General features: G+C 42.4%; 1 protein-coding gene and 2 pseudogenes across 1 annotated transcript; all 3 read left to right on the forward strand.

The window, feature by feature from the left end:
- Positions 1–1535, forward strand: part of LOC119280345 — a 3055-nt pseudogene extending 1520 nt beyond the window's left edge.
- An 11556-nt stretch (positions 1536–13091) lies between these two features.
- Positions 13092–13933, forward strand: LOC119280346 (agamous-like MADS-box protein AGL61). The gene is made up of 2 exons (XM_037561228.1): positions 13092–13517; positions 13655–13933. Exons 1-2 carry the CDS (start codon positions 13092–13094, stop codon positions 13931–13933), a joined length of 705 nt encoding a protein of 234 aa, XP_037417125.1.
- A 3848-nt stretch (positions 13934–17781) lies between these two features.
- On the forward strand, positions 17782–18671 carry LOC119280347 (annotated as a pseudogene).
- Positions 18672–18880: the final 209 nt, after the last annotated feature.

The raw sequence follows: 18880 nt of genomic DNA on the forward strand, positions 1-18880 counted from the left end.
GGACTAAAGGACTAATCTTTAGTCCCGGTTTGAGATATGAACCGGGACTAAAGGGCACCACACCCTTTAGTCCCAGTTCGTGTCTCAAACCAGGAATAAAGGGCTCATTGTAACCGGGACTAATGCCTTTAGTCGCATGAACCGGGACAATGCTCACATTAGTCCCGGTTCATGACTGAACCGGGACTAATGGGCTTATCTGGACCGAATGAAAGCCTTGTTTTCTACTAGTGGCGGGGGAGGGTGCTGGGGTCGGCGCGGGGGAGGGCGCTGCCGGCGAAGACAAAAAACTCGAGAAGCTGCACAAGTAGTTCGACGAGTTGCGCACGGAGCTGGACGAGGCGAAGAAGCGGGCCGCAGGGTACAAGATAGCGGCTTGGTTCGACCTGAACTTGCGCGATATGGGGGACCAGGACATGGCGGCCTTCTTTGCCGCACTGATGTAGGTGAAGGACGTCGTCTCTGACCGCGCCAACCATGTTCTCCTAGAGGCCATGCACGTCGACGTGAGCCGCATGGCGGAGGCGGCCCTGCTGCCGCGGCCCCAGATCTTCGGTGGCAGCACATTCGAGTTCGGTAGCAGCAGCGGCAGCGGCAACGACGGGATGGAGTTCCAGTTTCTGGTGTCTCCGCCCCAGGAGCAGGGGTTCGAGGTTGGGATGGGTATGCAGCAGATGGTGATGGCGACGCTGCCTCCGTCTCAGGTGGTCGCCGCCGGGATGGACATGCAGCAGCAAATGGTGATGGAGCTGCCTTCGGCGCAGTGGGTCGACACCAGGATCGAGGTGTATACATTAAAAATATTTTTTGGTAACACGTCTATATTAAAACTCACTTGTCAAAGGATAACCACTGGATTCTCAAAAGAAAAACTACGTACTCCGTATTATTTAGTAAGTATTCATTGGCACGTGGTTGAATCGATAGGGACGTGAGAACAAAATGTCCATGTGTATATTGTTATTTTAAATCACCATGCATATATTGTTTGACACACAAAAGCTAGCGTTCCTAACAATATAGTTGGAAAATAGTTTATGTTTTTTCGGGCATATTTGATACAGCACAAAAAAATATCGATAGACGCCTCTGATCACCATCAAAAAAGATGTCAAGAACCCCGCGTCGCCCTGCCTAGCGAAAAGGGGGAGATCTAAATCGCGCCGCCGAGTTCTCTCGTCCCACCTACTCATCTCGCCACACGATTAATTTTTTATCAAACATGTTGAATTGTTTTCTAATAAGAAAACCACATTTTTTAAATGTGGGTTTCCCATTTCGTAAATATGGGACAGACATTTATACATCCAATCTTAAATGTATTTAATTTAAAAAATGTCATTAACATGTAATTTCTAAGATTGGTGTGTTACTACATCTCGATGCGGGGGGTGGGTATATAGCAAGTGATAGGAGAGGAATCACTAATATCCACATTAAAATATCATGTTTTGCAGCGACATTTGTTGTATTCTCTGCGGAACCGTGACTTCCATGCAGAAAAGTGTAACTCAATTGATTCAACAAAATTTTGATGAAAAATTGAAGAATTTCTGAAATGTAAATTAATGTTTGGATAAGTATGTATGATAAGATGAGCACATCTCTGAATTCAAGAATTTCTGAAGTGTATGTACGATAAGTATGTATACATTAAAGCTCAAGTGTAAAAGGATATAATTACGTACTCGTTCGCACCCTGATTGAATTGATCGGGATGTTACAACAAAATATTGTTTGGCCCACAAAAGCAAGCGTTCCTAACAATGGAGCAGTTTGAAAATTATTTTATTTTTCTCGGGCACACATTCGATACAACACATGACCATATATGAGAATATTCGATGTAATAACGTCTTATATTATGAGACAGTGGGATTATATACGAGCTTTCAATAACCTTCAAAATGTCAACACCACCCGGCGGCACGTGCACGCGCTCGCCACATCCATCACCCTCATTTATATGTTAATGCAATATTTTCAAAATAATAGTTTCCTCTTTGTCTGGGTCACTAGTAGACAAACTATTTGATGTGAGATACATCAGTCCCGGTTTTGAAACGGACCGGCACCAAATGTGACCATTAGTGCCGGTTCCAACGGCTAGAGGGGCGGGAATCATTAGTCCCGGTTCGTGTTGAACCTATGGTCCCGATTCGTGATACGAACCAGGACTAAAGGGGTGGTGGCAGGCTGGGGGGCCACCAGTCCCTTTAATCCCAGTTCGTGGCACGAACCGGTACTAGAAGCTCACCTTTAGTCCCGGTTTGTGTCACGAACTGGGACTAAAGGTGTTCCTATATATACCCTTCATCCAGCCCACGAACGAGCTCTCTGTTCTTCCCCTTTCCTCTCCTCTCTGTTCTTCCCCAAAGCTCGAGCTCATCCTTCATTTTGCCCAAAATTTTTCAAGATTTGAAGGCCCCCATCCATCCAAGTGATCACAAAGGTTAGCAACCTTGTCCTTTTATCTCTCGTTGCTAGATTAGCTCTTGCAATGCTCTATAAGTTGTGATTTGTGGTTTTTAGTTTGGCAATAATTATATGTGGTAGTTTATTTGATTTATATGCAATTTGATCTCAAATTAACTCTTAGTTTGCATATATATGTGTGGTTTACTTAGTTCCTTCCCGTCCCCGTCCTAACCACCGTCGATCGCCCGCACCGTTCCGTCACCGGCACAACCTTGGTGAGCCTCTTGTTCTTATCTTTTCTATAAAAAATAAATCATGTCTGTGTGATTTAGATATATAGTCAGTTGTATAATTTACTTACCCGTATGTTGTTTGTTATACATAGTGGCATGGTTTTGATATCCGTCCCCGCTGATATGTCCGCGACTGATGTTAGCGTTGATGATCGCATAATATTACCGCATGTCAGCATGTTAGAGGAATTATTTTCTGTTACAATAAAACAAGACATTGTTTTGTTTGAGCTTTGCGCCAACGAGAGGGGAGAGAAGTCCCTGGACGTGCATGTATTAAAGGATGATAATTACGTGCAAATTGAAGAGCTAAATCAAGGCGTGGCATGTGCATGCAACATTGGTCACGCAAGCTTTGGCAAGGAAAATTCAAAGTGCATTAAAACTTGGAAAGAAGAGGAAACCTACGCTGATGGAAGGGAGCATGCGGGATGCCATTTATTTGGTTCGGTCAACAAGATAAATGAGAGGGATTTGTTTCTGTTTTTGCCACCTCCACGTAAAGAGGAAGTTTCACAATGTTGCAAGAGTCAGAGACTAGTACGTGATTTATTGTCATTAAAAGACACGGGCTGGAGTCCACCTCTAATATTATTCGGTTGCAAGTTTAGATTCTACCGAGATGTAAAAGGTAGTTTAAATAAGTAGGATTTTTTTACGTGAGTTAGTTTTTCCCTTGTCGATCAAGTTAGAAGGAGTTCGCTATACTACTATAAAGTCTAGGCCGTGAGTCATGTAAAGTTTAAGTTATTTTTATATGAAATAGACACGATGTGTTTTTCAGGGTAGACATCCGTATCAAGTTTTGGAGGGATCTTTAATAAACCTCTATGTTGCGATTTCTCTTCGTGGAAATTGTTTTGCGCGTGAGTACCTTCGTCGAGATTGGTTTTCTCGTGCTGGGCCGCAAGGTTCAAACCCTCTACTTCGTGCACATCGCGTGTGCGGGCGAGAGGTTGCTACTGCTGGTGGAGGAGTGTCGTGAAAGATCGGGCCGCAACAACAGACCGGAACTTGCCACGAGGTTCGGTCTACATCAGGTGGTATCAGAGCAAAGGTTGCTCACGACACAATATTTTTCTTCAAGTTACTATTGAAGTTTTTTATCATGAGAAAAGATTGTAGCTCGCAAATGATGATGGCGGTGGAGAAGGATCCATTGCGGTCCTAGCCTTGGTACCAATGCTTTACGCGTGTGCGCGTCGGGCCAGCAAGTTGTGCAACGTTGATGAATTGCTATTCTAGTATCAATATGGTGAGTCAGACTATGGTTGATGCTTTGAACCTGTCGTTGATTGAACATCCAGAACCGTACGAACTTTGGTGGAAGGACAAGTTTGTCAAGATCATGCATCGCGTTGAGGTACGGTTTATTCTATGTGGATATGAGGATATGGTCATGTGTGATGTGCTTCCTACGCACATACATACATGTTCAATATTGCTAGGAAAATCATGGACAGATAAAAGACAGTTGACATATCATTCGGTTGGTGAATTTTCTTTTGTTCGTGGAGGACAATACGTACCACTTGATTCGTACACATCAGAGAAGTATATGGCTGATCGCAAGAAGCGGGATATTGCTCAAGCTGCATCAGAAGTAAAGAACAAGAAGGTTGAAGCCGCTGAAAATTTTCCAAGCATCGTTCAAACTGCAAATAAAAATATTGTTGAAGAGATTAATTTGAAACCGAGGACGGTTTCGTTTCAAGGAGAAGAGGATGATATGTCCGCGACTGATGTTAGCATTGATGATCGCATAATATTACCGCATGTCAGCATGTTAGAGGAATCATTTTTTGTTACAATAAAACAAGACATTGTTTTGTTTGAGCTTTGCGCCAACGAGAGGGGAGAGAAGTCCCTTGACGTGCATGTATTAAAGGATGATAATTACGTGCAAATTGAAGAGCTAAATCAAGGCGTGGCATGTGCATGCAACATTGGTCACGCAAGCTTTGGCAAGGAAAATTCAAAGTGCATTAATACTTGGAAAGAAGAGGAAACCTACGCTGATGGAAGGGAGCATGCAGGATGCCATTTATTTGGTTCGGTCAACAAGATAAATGAGAGGGATTTGTTTCTGTTTTTGCCACCTCCACGTAAAGAGGAAGTTTCACAATGTTGCAAGAGTCAGAGACTAGTACGTGATTTATTGTCATTAGAAGACACGGGCTGGAGTCCACCTCTAATATTATTCGGTTGCAAGTTTAGATTCTACCGAGATGTAAAAGGTAGTTTAATAAGTAGGAATTTTTTTTATGTGAGTTAGTTTTTCCCTTGTCGATCAAGTTAGAAGGAGTTCGCTATACTACTATAAAGTCTAGGCCGTGAGTCATGTAAAGTTTAAGTTATTTTTATATGAAATAGACACGATGTGTTTTTCAGGGTAGACATCCGTATCAAGTTTTGGAGGGATCTTTAGAAAACCTCTATGTTGCGATTTCTCTTCGTGGAAATTGTTTTGCGCGTGAGTACCTTTGTCGAGATTGGTTTTCTCGTGCTGGGCCGCAAGGTTCAAACCCTCTACTTCATGCACATCGCGTGCGCGGGCGAGAGGTTGCTACTGTTGGTGGAGGAGTGTCGTGAAAGATCGGGCCGCAACAACAGACCGGAACTCGCCACGAGGTTCGGTCTACATCAGGTGGTATCAGAGCAAATGTTGCTCACGACACAATATTTTTCTTCGAGTTACTATTGAAGTTTTTTATCATGAGAAAAGATTGTACCTCGCAAATGATGATGGCGGTGGATAAGGATCCATTGCGGTCCTTGCCTTGGTACCAATGCTTTACGTGTGTGCGCGTCGGGCCAGCAAGTTGTGCAACGTTGATGAATTGCTATTCTAGTATCAATATGGTGAGTCAGACTATGGTTGATGCTTTGAACCTGTCGTTGATTGAACATCCAGAACCGTACGAGCTTTGGTGGAAGGACAAGTTTGTCAAGATCATGCATCGCGTTGAGGTACGGTTTATTCTATGTGGATATGAGGATATGGTCATGTGTGATGTGCTTCCTACCCACATACATACATGTTCAATATTGCTAGGAAAATCATGGACAGATAAAAGACAGTTGACATATCATTCGGTTGGGGAATTTTCTTTTGTTCGTGGAGGACAATACGTACCACTTGATTCGTACACATCAGAGAAGTATATGGCTGATCGCAAGAAGCGGGATATTGCTCAAGCTGCATCAGAAGTAAAGAACAAGAAGGTTGAAGCCGCTGAAATTTTCCAAGCATCGTTCAAACTGCAAATAAAAATATTGTTGAAGAGATTAATTTGAAACCGAGGACGGTTTCGTTTCAAGGAGAAGAGGATGATATGTCCGCGACTGATGTTAGCGTTGATGATCGCATAATATTACCGCATGTCAGCATGTTAGAGGAATTATTTTCTGTTACAATAAAACAAGACATTGTTTTGTTTGAGCTTTGCGCCAACGAGAGGGGAGAGAAGTCCCTGGACGTGCATGTATTAAAGGATGATAATTACGTGCAAATTGAAGAGCTAAATCAAGGCGTGGCATGTGCATGCAACATTGGTCACGCAAGCTTTGGCAAGGAAAAATTCAAAGTGCATTAATACTTGGAAAGAAGAGGAAACCTACGCTGATGGAAGGGAGCATGCGGGATGCCATTTATTTGGTTCGGTCAACAAGATAAATGAGAGGGATTTGTTTCTGTTTTTGCCACCTCTACGTAAAGAGGAAGTTTCACAATGTTGCAAGAGCCAGAGACTAGTACGTGATTTATTGTCATTAAAAGACACGTGCTGGAGTCCACCTCTAATATTATTCGGTTGCAAGTTTAGATTCTACCGAGATGTAAAAGGTAGTTTAAATCAGTAGGATTTTTTTTTTACGTGAGTTAGTTTTTCCCTTGTCGGTCAAGTTAGAAGGAGTTCGCTATACTACTATAAAGTCTAGGCCGTGAGTCATGTAAAGTTTAAGTTATTTTTATATGAAATAGACACGATGTGTTTTTCAGGGTAGACATCCGTATCAAGTTTTGGAGGGATCTTTAGAAAACCTCTGTGTTGCGATTTCTCTTCGTGGAAATTGTTTTGCGCGTGAGTACCTTCGTCGAGATTGGTTTTCTCGTGCTGGGCCGCAAGGTTCAAACCCTCTACTTCGTGCACATTGCGTGCGCGGGCAAGAGGTTGCTACTGCTGGTGGAGGAGTGTCGTGAAAGATTGGGCCGCAACAACAGACCGGAACTCGCCACGAGGTTCGGTCTGCATCACCCGTCGGCCCTCGTCTGGTTTATGATTCGGATGTAGTATATTCTCCTTTATAACTATTTGTTGCATTTCGTGTTTATGACACACTATGCCCATCAAGTTGACATAGATATTTTTATCTAGGAGGTGTGTGAACCGGAAATTCCAACCGACCATCTTGTCGGGAGGTTAAATTTAGTTGAAAAGGAAAATGAGTATTTGAAAGAAAAATTGAAAAGAATTGAAGAAGAGAAGATGAAACTATAGTTGTATGTTGCCGATGTCGTCGATGATCACAAGATCAAGATGAATAAAATGCGCTTGAAGATTAGAAAGATTAGAAAATATGTCATTGATAGTGAGGCTTGGTATCATTATATTGTTGGATCAATTGTTACCTTAGTTGTGACCTTCATCACATTTGTTGTTGTATTTAAATGCTTTAGCTAGAGAGTTTGTATGTTGTTTTATGAGAATAAGTGTGTATGAAATATATGTATGAAATTTTATTAATTTGGTCTTTTCGGTGTTGTGTAATTAAGATGAGCCGACAATGGATGTACAATGACCGATGCTCTCCCCAGTTCATTAATGGCATGCGTACTTTTCTGGTTGCGGCTGAGGCAAACAAGCGGCCGGATGGTTTTATGTATTGTCCATGTTCTGTCTGTAAGAACGATCAAAATTACTCTAAGTCAAGAACCATTCTTTTCCACCTGTTTGAGTCTGGTTTCATGCCCCACTATAATGTTTGGACCAAGCATGGAGAAATAGGGGTTATGATGGAAGACAATGAAGAAGAAGAGGACGACGACAGCTATCCTAGCCATGGGTTTCCTCAATATGATGGTACAACAATGGGGGAAGAAGTTGAGCCGGCAATGCGGGAAGAAGTTGAAGAAGAGGCATCAGATGAGCCCGCAGATGATCTTGGTCGGGCCATTGCCGATGCAAAGAGAACTGCGCAAGTGATAAGGAGATGCTGAAGTTGCAGCGCATGTTAGAGGATCACAAAAAATTGGTGTACCCAAATTGCATAGCTGACAAGAAAAACCTGGGCACCACACTGGAGTTGCTGCAATGGAAGGCAAAGAATGGTGTATCTGACAAGGGATTTGAAAAGTTGTTGATATTAAGAAGATGCTTCCAAAGGACAACGAATTCCCTACAGTAAGTACGAAGCAAATAAGGTTGTCTCCCCTCTAGGATTAGAGGTGCGGGAGATACACGCATGCCCTAATGACTGCATTCTCTACCGCGATGAATACGAGGATTTGAATGCATGCACGGTATGCGGTGCAATGCACTATAAGATCAGCCGCGATGACCCTGGTGATATTGAGGGCGAGCGCCCCAGGAACAAGATTCCTGCCAATGTGATGTGGTATGCTCCTATAATACCACGGTTGAAACGTTTTTGCCAAAACAGAGAGCATGCCGAGTTAATGCGATGGCATAGAGAAGACCATAAGAAAGGGGAAGTTGAGAGTACCCGCTGATGGGTCGCAGTGGAGAAAAATCGAGAGAAAGTGGTGGTACTTTGCAGACGACGTAGGGAATGTATGGTTTGGTGTAACTGCAGATGGCATTAATTCTTTAGGGGTGCAGAGCAGCAATCATAGCACCTGGCCTGTGACTATGTATGTATAACCTTCCTACTTGGTTGTGCATGAAGCGGAAGTACATTATGATGTCAGTGCTCATCCAAGGCCCTAAGCAAACCGACAACGACATTGATGTATACCTAAGGCAATTAGTTCAAGAACTCTTAAAACCGTGGAATGAAAAAGGTGTACGTGTGTGAGATGAGCACAGACAGGAGGAATTCGACCTACATGTGTTGCTGTTTGTGACCATCAATGATTGGCCTGCCCTCAGTAACCTTTCAAGAAGAATGTGCACACTGTTTGGATGATACCGACACTATATATTTTGATAATTGTAAGAAGAATGTGTACATGGGACATCGTCAATTTCTTCCGAGCAGGCATCCCGTAAGAAAGAAAGGCAAGCATTTCAAAGGTGAGGCAGATCACCGGAAGAAGCCTCGCCACCGTACTGGTGATGATGTACTTCAATTAGTGGCGTTAGTAGTACCCGAAGAAGAAATGAAGAGAAATAAAAACAACAAATGGAAGTAATGAAGTCCTCTGAGGAAGAGTAAATTAGTGCCATCCGTATTACCCTTTAAGATGAAAGAAATTGAGAAATAAAAAATGAAAAATAATAATGTTATAACAGTGGAATTTTCATAAAAAGTAAGTTCCCTAAGAAAGAATGAATTAGTGGCATTGTTTTTACCCTTAACAATGTGTAATAAAGACTAAGGTGGAATTAAAATAATTAAGTTTTGTAATAAATAAACTACTAATGCATTGACATTACCCTTCAAGAAGAAAGAAAAAGAAAAAGAGCAAAGAAATATTGAAATAAATTGGAGAAAATTTACAAGAAATTGTTCTTTTGTATAATATACAAGAACAAGCATATAGAGTATAATCCGCAAAAAACATTCTAAGAAGGTATGAATTACTGACTTTGAGATCACCCTTAAAGAAGAAACTAGTTCCACTGTACATTTGATGCGGATGTGCACTTGACTCACTAGGGAAGATGATGTCGGACACCGGTTGTAGGGCTTGGGCATCATGAGAGCATATAACTCTATTCTAGAGCGAGCGAATGGACAAGCGTCCTTGACACAGTCTTTTCAGGCGAACGTTCCCAGAAAAATGATGCCAACCTCATTTTTAGGAAATCATGGGTAATAAAAATTCAATGTATGGTTTACCCTAAGAAGTTTTGATATACATGAACATTGTATTCAGATGAAGGGACAATAAATCGCCAAAGCCGGATGTTATTTATTTAGAAACATCTCCTAGAAAATAAAGTTGAATGTGTTGGAGGAATTGTTTTGGAATGTTTGAGACACAGAAAAAAAAACCTTGAAAGGACGGGAAAAAATCACTGGAGACCGTCTACATGACTCCTCCCACGCATACCGATATTAGATGGCTCCTTTTGAGCATAGTTGACCTTGAAAGTCCTAAATAATATCTTGGTTCTTAGCACACACATCAGCGGAATTATTTTCAATGTAGTTAGCTACTCATTTCATTGTTTCTTTCTTCTGTTGCAATGTTCAAGCAAGAAGGGAGACTGCACCTTCAAGCGGTTCTTTATTTTCCATGAGTTTGTATGTTTATCAACTGGATTGTGTTGTTAAGCTATGATTTTGTATCGTTCAACCATTGGTATTTCTTTCTTTGTTAGTTTGATGGTAATTTTCTTGTTGGTTGTACCCATGGTCAGTTGATACCTTTGCTATTTAAAAGTTGGGCTCAACCCGAGACTCCGTCATGAAAAATGATTTTGGTGGGACCATATATACTACTGGTTCAATTGGCGGCATTCTTGTTTCTCTCTCTTCTTCTCACTTCTCCACAACCACACGTGTGGTCCACAAGTTCTCGGTCTCAACAACCACTTCCATCCTTGCCTCGCAATAACCTCATTTTCTAAGATCACATGGCCTAGCGTCCCAAACACAATTTTTATAGTAAAATTCACTCCATCATTAAAAATGGCAAGGAACCATTTCTTCATGAACCTAAAAGACGAAACCTAACTAACTACTACTGCTCTCTCCCATGAACTTCTGATACAACAAAATAGAATTTTTCTTTAATGGATCTCTAACAGGAGTGCGTACCATACCTTTGCCACTTAATAGATCAGTTCATGGCACAAGAAATCTTCAATGCTTTGTGGCGATGAACACAAATTTTTTTTAGTCTCGCAATGAACACAAATGCTAAACACGTTCTGGATGGTTTTGGTCCTGGCTTCTTCAAAGATATCAGTGCCACTACAAAAAGCTAAGATCCTTGATCACTTCTTTAATCATGTGAAACTAATCAAATAAGAATAGAGAAAACCATCATAGAAATAATATTTCCTTCGTTCCATAATGTATTGCGTGTAGATTTAAAAAAAAATTCCAAACTTTGCAAACTTTAATATAGAAAAATATTTATATCTACAATACCAAAAATATAAAATATGAAACTACATCTAATGTTATATGTTTGAAATTCTAAATGTATATGTTTTTCTCCACAAAATTGCTCATGGTTGGTGATGCTTTTTTTTGCGGGGCATGGTTTATGATGTTTGACATTTCAAAAAGTTATATGCACTACATTGTGGAACGGAGAGCTTATGTATTACTTACTGTCTTATTTGATCATTTTTATTAGTATTAATATGTTCATTGCTGACATGTTTACATCCAATGTCTTGAACCATTGACCTTAATTATCCATATCTCCTTCATCGAGTCCCTGCATTATAGTGTTGGTGCCATATTGGTTTAAACTAGCAAAAGAGAATATTGGAAAGTAAGGAAAACAACACAGAGGTACTCTTTACTTTTTATTTTAGGAAAAAGTACAGAAAAATAGGTATAACTAAATAAAATCTGAAAGAAGAAAAAAAATCTAAATGAAAAGTCGTCATGGCAGTTCTCCTGCCAGCGATTCAATTAAGCTTCACAATGGTAGCGTTGTTTCTTGTTGATTCAAAGATGTGGTAGTAGACATAAATATCGCGAACCACGGAGAAATTATGGCTCTCTTTCACTCAACATGGAAGAGGAAAAAACCAAACAAATCAAGATTTTTAGGATTCAATAGTAACATTATATGTACGTACATGTGGATTCAGATTGATAATTCATTTGTCCGTCGCAAGTGCGCGGTGCAGGAAGACGGTTGCTATGAACGGACTCAATAGGTCTCATGGATGTAGGGCACGAATTTGCATGCACCAAGCGGGCAGTGTCCGATGATTTTTATTCCCTTTTTTCGTGAAGATTTTTATTCCTTTGAGACATGATGTATTAGTTAGAGCTGTAAGTATTTGTCATGTGTTGAGCTTGAGGCCCACCAGATGTTTAAGTTACGACGACATGATGTTTTAGTTTTTTTTTTTGAGTATCGACATGATGTACTGCACTTAGAGTCTGTTAGATGTGTTGAGTGTAAGATCCAACAGATGTTTTAGTTACATAGATTGAACGGGCATGATTTTAAAATTTCGAAAGGGCACCAGATCAAGGCCAGTATTTTCTAGTTAATATACACTTTTCTCGCATAAATATATACTCCCTCTGTTCCAAAATAGATGATCCAACTTTGTACTAACTTTGTACTAAAGTTCATACAAAGTTGGGTCATCTATTTTGGAACGGAGGGAGTAACAAATAGCTAGATGTTCATATAGGATGCTGGGGTGTCACGTTGAGCCTAACGTTTGTATGGTCTACGGGATGATTGTCTGTGAATAAAATCGACCTAATGTAATTAAGATTCTGTTCCACGAAAGGAAAAAATCAAACACCAAAGATTTTGCACATCGATCTTTGTATAATGATGCCAGCTGAGATATCTGTATTTCATTAAATACCCGCAGCCAGCGACAGTACAATACAGATTTAGCCATTAATTATTTGACAAAAAAGAAACGACATAAAATTTGACTAAAGATTGCAACACAGATGTAACTAGACGACAATAGATAGACCAAATATCGTCCACTGATGAATGCTTTCACTGGAATGGATGGACACGGGAAGCCGGCGTTCGTCTCCATCACGGCACGGAACTACGGCGAGGGAGGCATCGCCATAAGCAACTCATGTATGTCCATCCACATGTCCTCGTCGAACCCCGGCGGATGAGGAAGCGCCATCTGCCTCTGATCCATATCCATCCCCGCGGCGAACCATGGCGGAGGAGCCATCTCAGTGGCGACCCCCCGAGCCGGAGGCAGCTCCATCACCATCTGCTGCTGCATATTGATCTCGGCGGCGACCCCCTGAGACGGAGGCAGCTCCATCACCATCTGCTGCTGCATATTGATCCGGGCGGCGACCCCCTGACACGGAGGCAGCTTCATTACCACCTGCTGCGGCATATCAGCGCATACGGAATCAAATCTCATGGCCTATCGCGAGTTTTAAAGTACGTAGCGAAGCGAAGCGATTCTTCTCATACATTCACGAGTTCTAATGTATAAACCTCTCCAACCCCGAGACAAATTTGAGTACCTCCCTTCTGTGAGCGTAGCCACCAAGCAAGCGAGAATGGCAGCACCCAACCGGAGGATTGAGCAGGAGGATGCCCGGCACGTCTGCTTCTCCAAGCGCCTCCTGGTGTTCTTCAGCAAGGCCACCAGTCTGGCGTTCCTCACCGGTGCCCAGGTGGCCACCCTATTCTTCTCGCCCGGTGGCAACGTCTTCTCCTTCGGCCACCTTATCGTGGAACGCTTCCATCCGGGGGAGGGTGTGGGTGCTGACGCGAGGGAGGAGGGCTCTGTCGGCGAAGTTAAAAAGCTGGAGCAGCTCCACCAGGAGTTCGACGAGCTGCGCATCAAGCTGGTTGAGGTGAAGAAGCGCACCGAGCGCAAGGAGTTAGTGGTTTGGGTGGACCTGAACGTGCACGACATGGGCGACGAGGACATGTCGGCCTTCTTTGCCGCGCTGATGTGTAGAAATTTGCACCCCAACCAGGTTCTCCTCGAGACGATGCACGGCGGAGGTGGCCCCATCACTGCACCTCCAGCTCTTCGGTGGTACCGTGGTATTACTTTTGAGTTCCGTAGCAGCAACAGCAGGAGATGGTGATGGCGACGCTGCATCCGCCTCAGGGGTTCGCGTCCGAGATTAATAGGCAGAAGCACATGGTGATGGAGGTGCCTCTAGCAGAGGTGGTCACCGACGGGATGGATATGCAGGAGATGCCTCCGCCGCCGGGGTTCGCCGCAGGCATGGATATGGAGGAGATGCAGATGGCGATTCCTCAGCCGCCAGGGTTGGACGATGAGATGGGGATGCAAATGGCGATACCGCAGTTGCTTATGGCGATTCCTCCGTCACCGGAGATCCCTGTCGGGTTGGAGACGAATGCCGGCTTCCCGTTCCCATAATGAGATCCAAACCCATGTCCATCCGTTCAAGTGAAATCATTCAACGATGAACGGTAGTTCGTCAAAATATATTGTCGTGTAGTAACATGTGGATGAAATCTTCCGTCAGGTTTTATGTCGTTTCTTTATTATCAATAATTAATGGCTAAATCTGTCTTGTCCTGTCGCTGGCTCCTGGCATTTAATGAAATGCAGACATCTTCTGAAATGTACTACTCCCTCCGTCTAGGTGTGTAAGTACACACGTTTGCTGGCTACAAGATTTTGAGTCAGCAATGTACTAGTGTTGACTTCTTTTCTCAATGGACACATACGTTCAATACTAGGGATGACTTAAAATGGTAACAAGCACTTGAGTGACAAAGTAAGCATTTTTCTTTAAAAAATTATCGGTTAATAAATTATAGAACAAGGTGAATAGTTATTTTTAGGACTATGTGAATAGTTTTTCAAAAATCATGATGAACATTTTTATAAAGAAAAAAAACTGAGCATTTTATTACTATGCAATATACATTTTTTAAATGTGGTGACCATTTTTGAAACACATGATGAAAAACTTGTAAAACATCGTGAAATGTTCTCAAAATGCAACAAACATTTCATATGAGATGGTGCCTACATTTTAAAACACGTTGAGCATATTTTCAAATTCTTTGAACATTTCTAAAAAATATGTGATGTACATTTTAAAACATGGTGAACATTTTTTTAAAATACCCTTTGAAATTGTTGACCCAGACAAAGAGGAAACAATTAATTTGAAAATATATCGCACTAATATATAAACTAGATGATTCCCCGCGCGTTGCTGCGGGAATTCAAGCCAAAATAATCATAAGAGAAATAATGGAAATTTATATATAATCATGATTGTTTGTTACATGAGAAACACACACAATGCATTGGGTCAACTGATTACTTGAACAGTGTGTTAGTTTGCTCCTTTGTTGTTGCCTACACTTGCTTTGCTTTTCTTCTTTCGTAGTACAATCTTAGGTTACATTTTGTCATCTTAACTATGACACAAATACATGTATCTTCTCTTTGACCTCACCTCTCAATGCTGTATGACCAATCAAAAACAGGGAGGAAAATGAATCATAAACTACTATTATAATTAGTTAAGGATTGAACATTGCATTCAGTAAGAATGATAACACATGAAATGAGTAAGATGCCATTGATGATACAGTGGGCATAAAATGCAAGTATAATGCAGAACATTGGACATCACCTTCACGATACCTATTCCAACTTCCTCCTTGTAAGTATAATTCAGAAAGTACTCCCACTCCAACTTCAGCCGTGTAAGTGTAAGGCTCATGCCGAGGGCTGAATGACCCCCAACATCACCTTCTGATCCTCCACTACAAAATGTAATTGTGTTATTTACAGACAAAGTGGTCCCTAGCATGCGGGAGAAGGAAAGATAGGAAGTTGTAGTACGTACCATGACTTTTTTCTTGGCAACGGCGAGTAGATCTTTTCGCCTCTGTCATGTTCCGGCCGGATGACTATCACGGACAACATAGTGCCGGGTGTTCTGTCCCTGGGTGGCTCAGGTGGATGGGACACCTCACCATAATCGTCGTGGAGGAGCGCCTGCTCATACACCTCCATGGGCAGGGCTTCACTTGCTAAGGTGATGTTAGAGCGCGTTGGGAGAAGAAAAGAATATGCAGTCGCAGAGGTAGAGTGGGGCAGAAGCAGAGCTCGTTCCGGTAGGCGCACATGGAGCTCCATGTCACGGCGGGATTGCTGCACAGCCCTACTCATGCTGTAGGCATAATCGTCCAGCCTTGCAGATAGGAGAAGGAAGAAGGTCGTCTTCGCTGTTAAAGAGGCCATCTAATGGTGTGCAGAGAGGTGAAACGTCCAGAGGTGAATCGTGGGGAGAGAGATAGAGCATGAATTAATTGAAGCTCAAAAATTGCAGCATAGTGGAGCTGTGGAGGGTGACATAATGAGGGGATGAATTCTGCGATTTGATTTTCTTTTGTGGCTGCATTCACAGATGGAAGAGCTTCCTTTGTGCAGGTCGAAGAGACAGCCGCGGAGACGAGAGACTCGCAAAGGAGAAAATGATGGTGACCGACCTACTGCGATTCCTGTGATTTTTTTAGATCGGCAGTCTGCATCATGGGCTACAGCTTACATAACAAATACCAGACAGAGCAGGTGCACGATCACCTTTTTACAGAAGAACGGCATACACCCTAGGTTAGACAATAATTAACAGCCCCTTCAAATATTCTACTCCCTAGGTTATATATATATATATATATATATATATATATATATATATATATATTACTGGATGGTCACGTTGCATGCTACATCCCACGTGAGGCAGTGGAGGGAATGGAAATTAAATCACAAGAATAAGAAAGGGATTTGGAATTGATGATGTGGCTACACTGCTGAGGTGGAGTGAGGTGAATGGCTCATGTTGATTAGTGATGTGGATAGGTTGCATGTCAAGAGAAATAAACTAGTGGGGATGAACTATTTAGGTATTATAGATTATAGATGAGGGTGATTGATGTGGCGAGCGCAGACACGTGCCGTCGGGTGGTGTAGGTATGACATTTTGAAGGTTACTGAAAGCTCATATATACTCCCTCCTTCTCATAATATAAGACGTTATTACATCAAATATTCTCATATATCGTCTTGTGTGCCCGAGAAAAATAAAATTATTTTCCAACTACTGCATTGTTAGGAACGCTTGCTTTTGTGGGCCAAACAATATTTTGTTGTCACATCCCGATCAATTCAATCAGGGTGAGAACGAGTACGTAATTATACTTTGACACTTGAGCTTTAATGTATACATACTTATCGTACATACACTTCAGAAATTCTTCAATCCAGAGATGTGCTCATCTTATCATACATACTTATCCAAATATTAATTTATATCTCAGAAATTCTTCAAATTTTCATCAAAATTTTGTCGAATCAACTAAGTTACACCTTTCTATGTGGAAATCACAATGTCGCAGCAGAACTGGATATTTTAATGTGGATATTAGTGATTCCTCTCCTATCACTTGCTATATACCCACACCCCGCATCGAGATGTAGTAACGCACCAATCTTAGAAATTAAATGTTAATGACATTTTTTTAATTAAATACATTTAAGATTGGATGTACAAATGTCCGTCCCATATTTACGAAATGGGCAACCCACATTAAAAAAATGTGGTTTGCTTATTAGAAAACTATTCAACATGTTTGATAAAAAAATTAATCGTGCGGCGAGATGAGTAGGAGGGACGAGAGAATTCGGCGACGCGATCTAGATCTCCCCCTTTTTGCCAGGCAGGGCGACGCGGGGTTCTTGACATCTTTTTTGATGGTGATCAGAGGCGTGTATCAATATTTTTTGTGCTGTATCAAATATGCCCAAGAAAAACATAAACTATTTCCCAACTATATTGTTAGGAATGCTAGCTTTTGTGTGTCAAACAATATATGCATGGAGCTTTAAAATTACAATATACACATGGACATTTTGTTCTCACGTCCCTATCGATTCAACCACGTGCGAACGAATACTTACTAAATAATATGGAGAACGTAGTTTTTTTCTTGAGAATCCTGTAGTTATCCTTTGACAAGTGAGTTTTAATATAGACGTGTTACAAAAAAAGAGTTTTAGTGTATACAGCTCAGCGCATACGGAATCAAATCTCATGGCCTATCGCGAGTTTTAATGTACGTAGAGAAGCGAAGCGATTCTTCTCATACATTCACGAGTTCTAATGTATAAACCTTTCTTACCCCGAGACACAATCGAGTACCTCCCTTCTCTGAGCGTAGCCACCAAGCAAGCGAGAAATGGCAGCACCCAACCGGAGGATCGAGCAGCAGGATGCCCGGCACGTCTGCTTTTCCAAGCCCCTCGGGTTGTTGTTCAGCAAGGCCACTAGTCTGGCGGTCCTCACCGGCGCCCAGGTGGCCACCCTCATCTTCTCGCCCGGCAGCAACGACTTCTCCTTCGGCCACCCTATCGTGGAAGGCTTCTTGCCGAGGGAGGGTGCGGGTGCTGACGCGAGGGAGGAGGGCTCTGTCGGCAAAGATAAGAAGCTGGAGCAGCTCCACCAGGAGTTCGACGAGCTGCACACCGAGCTGGTTGAGGTGAAGAAGTGCACAGAGCGCAAGGAGTAGGTCATAGCGAAAGAGCGTGACGTGGGAGACCAGATAGCGGTTTGGGTCGACCCGAACGTGCACGACATGGGAGACGAGGATATGGCGGCCTTCTTTACCGCGCTGATGTGTAGAAAATTGGGCCCCAACCAGGTTCTCCTCGAGGTGATGCACGTCGACGTGAGCTGCATGGCAGAGGTGGCCCTGCCATTGCACCTCCAGCTCTTCGGTGGCAGTACTTTTGAGTTCCGTAGTAGCAGCAGCAGAAGATGGTGATGGAGACGCTGCATCCGCCTCAGGGGTTCGCCTCCGAGATTAATATGCAGAAGTGCATGGTGATGGAGCTGCCTCCGGCAAAGCGGGTCACCGCCGGGATGGATATGCAAGAGATGCCTCCGCCGCCGAGGTTCGCCACGGGCATGGATATGGAGGAGATGCAGATGGCGATTCCTCAGCCGCCAGGGTTGGACAACGAGATGGGGATGCAAATGGCGATACATCAGTTGCTTATTGCGATGCCTCCGTCACCAGAGATCCCTACCGGGTTGGAGACGAATGCCAGCTTCCCGTTCCTGTACTGAGATCCAAACCTGTGTCCATCCGTTCAAGTATAATCATTCAACAATGGACCATAGTTCGTCAAAATATGTTATCGTCTAGTTAATCTGGATGAAATCTTTCGTCAAATTTTATGTTGTTTCTTTATTATAAAGAATCAATGGCTAATTATCTATTGTCCTGTGTCTAGCTGCTGTACTTAATGTAATACAGACATCTTCTCAAATGTACT

Source organism: Triticum dicoccoides, chromosome 3B (assembly GCF_002162155.2).
Source record: "Triticum dicoccoides isolate Atlit2015 ecotype Zavitan chromosome 3B, WEW_v2.0, whole genome shotgun sequence".
Taxonomy (NCBI): Eukaryota; Viridiplantae; Streptophyta; class Magnoliopsida; order Poales; family Poaceae; genus Triticum; species Triticum dicoccoides.

Bases quoted from the DNA above. Each gene is read 5' to 3' on its own strand.
- LOC119280346 (XM_037561228.1), top strand. From the start codon at position 13,092: ATGGCAGCACCCAACCGGAGGATTGAGCAGGAGGATGCCCGGCACGTC. The intron at 13,518-13,654 runs GTTCTCCTCGAG...CATCCGCCTCAG, and splicing joins GAAATTTGCACCCCAACCAG to GGGTTCGCGTCCGAGATTAA.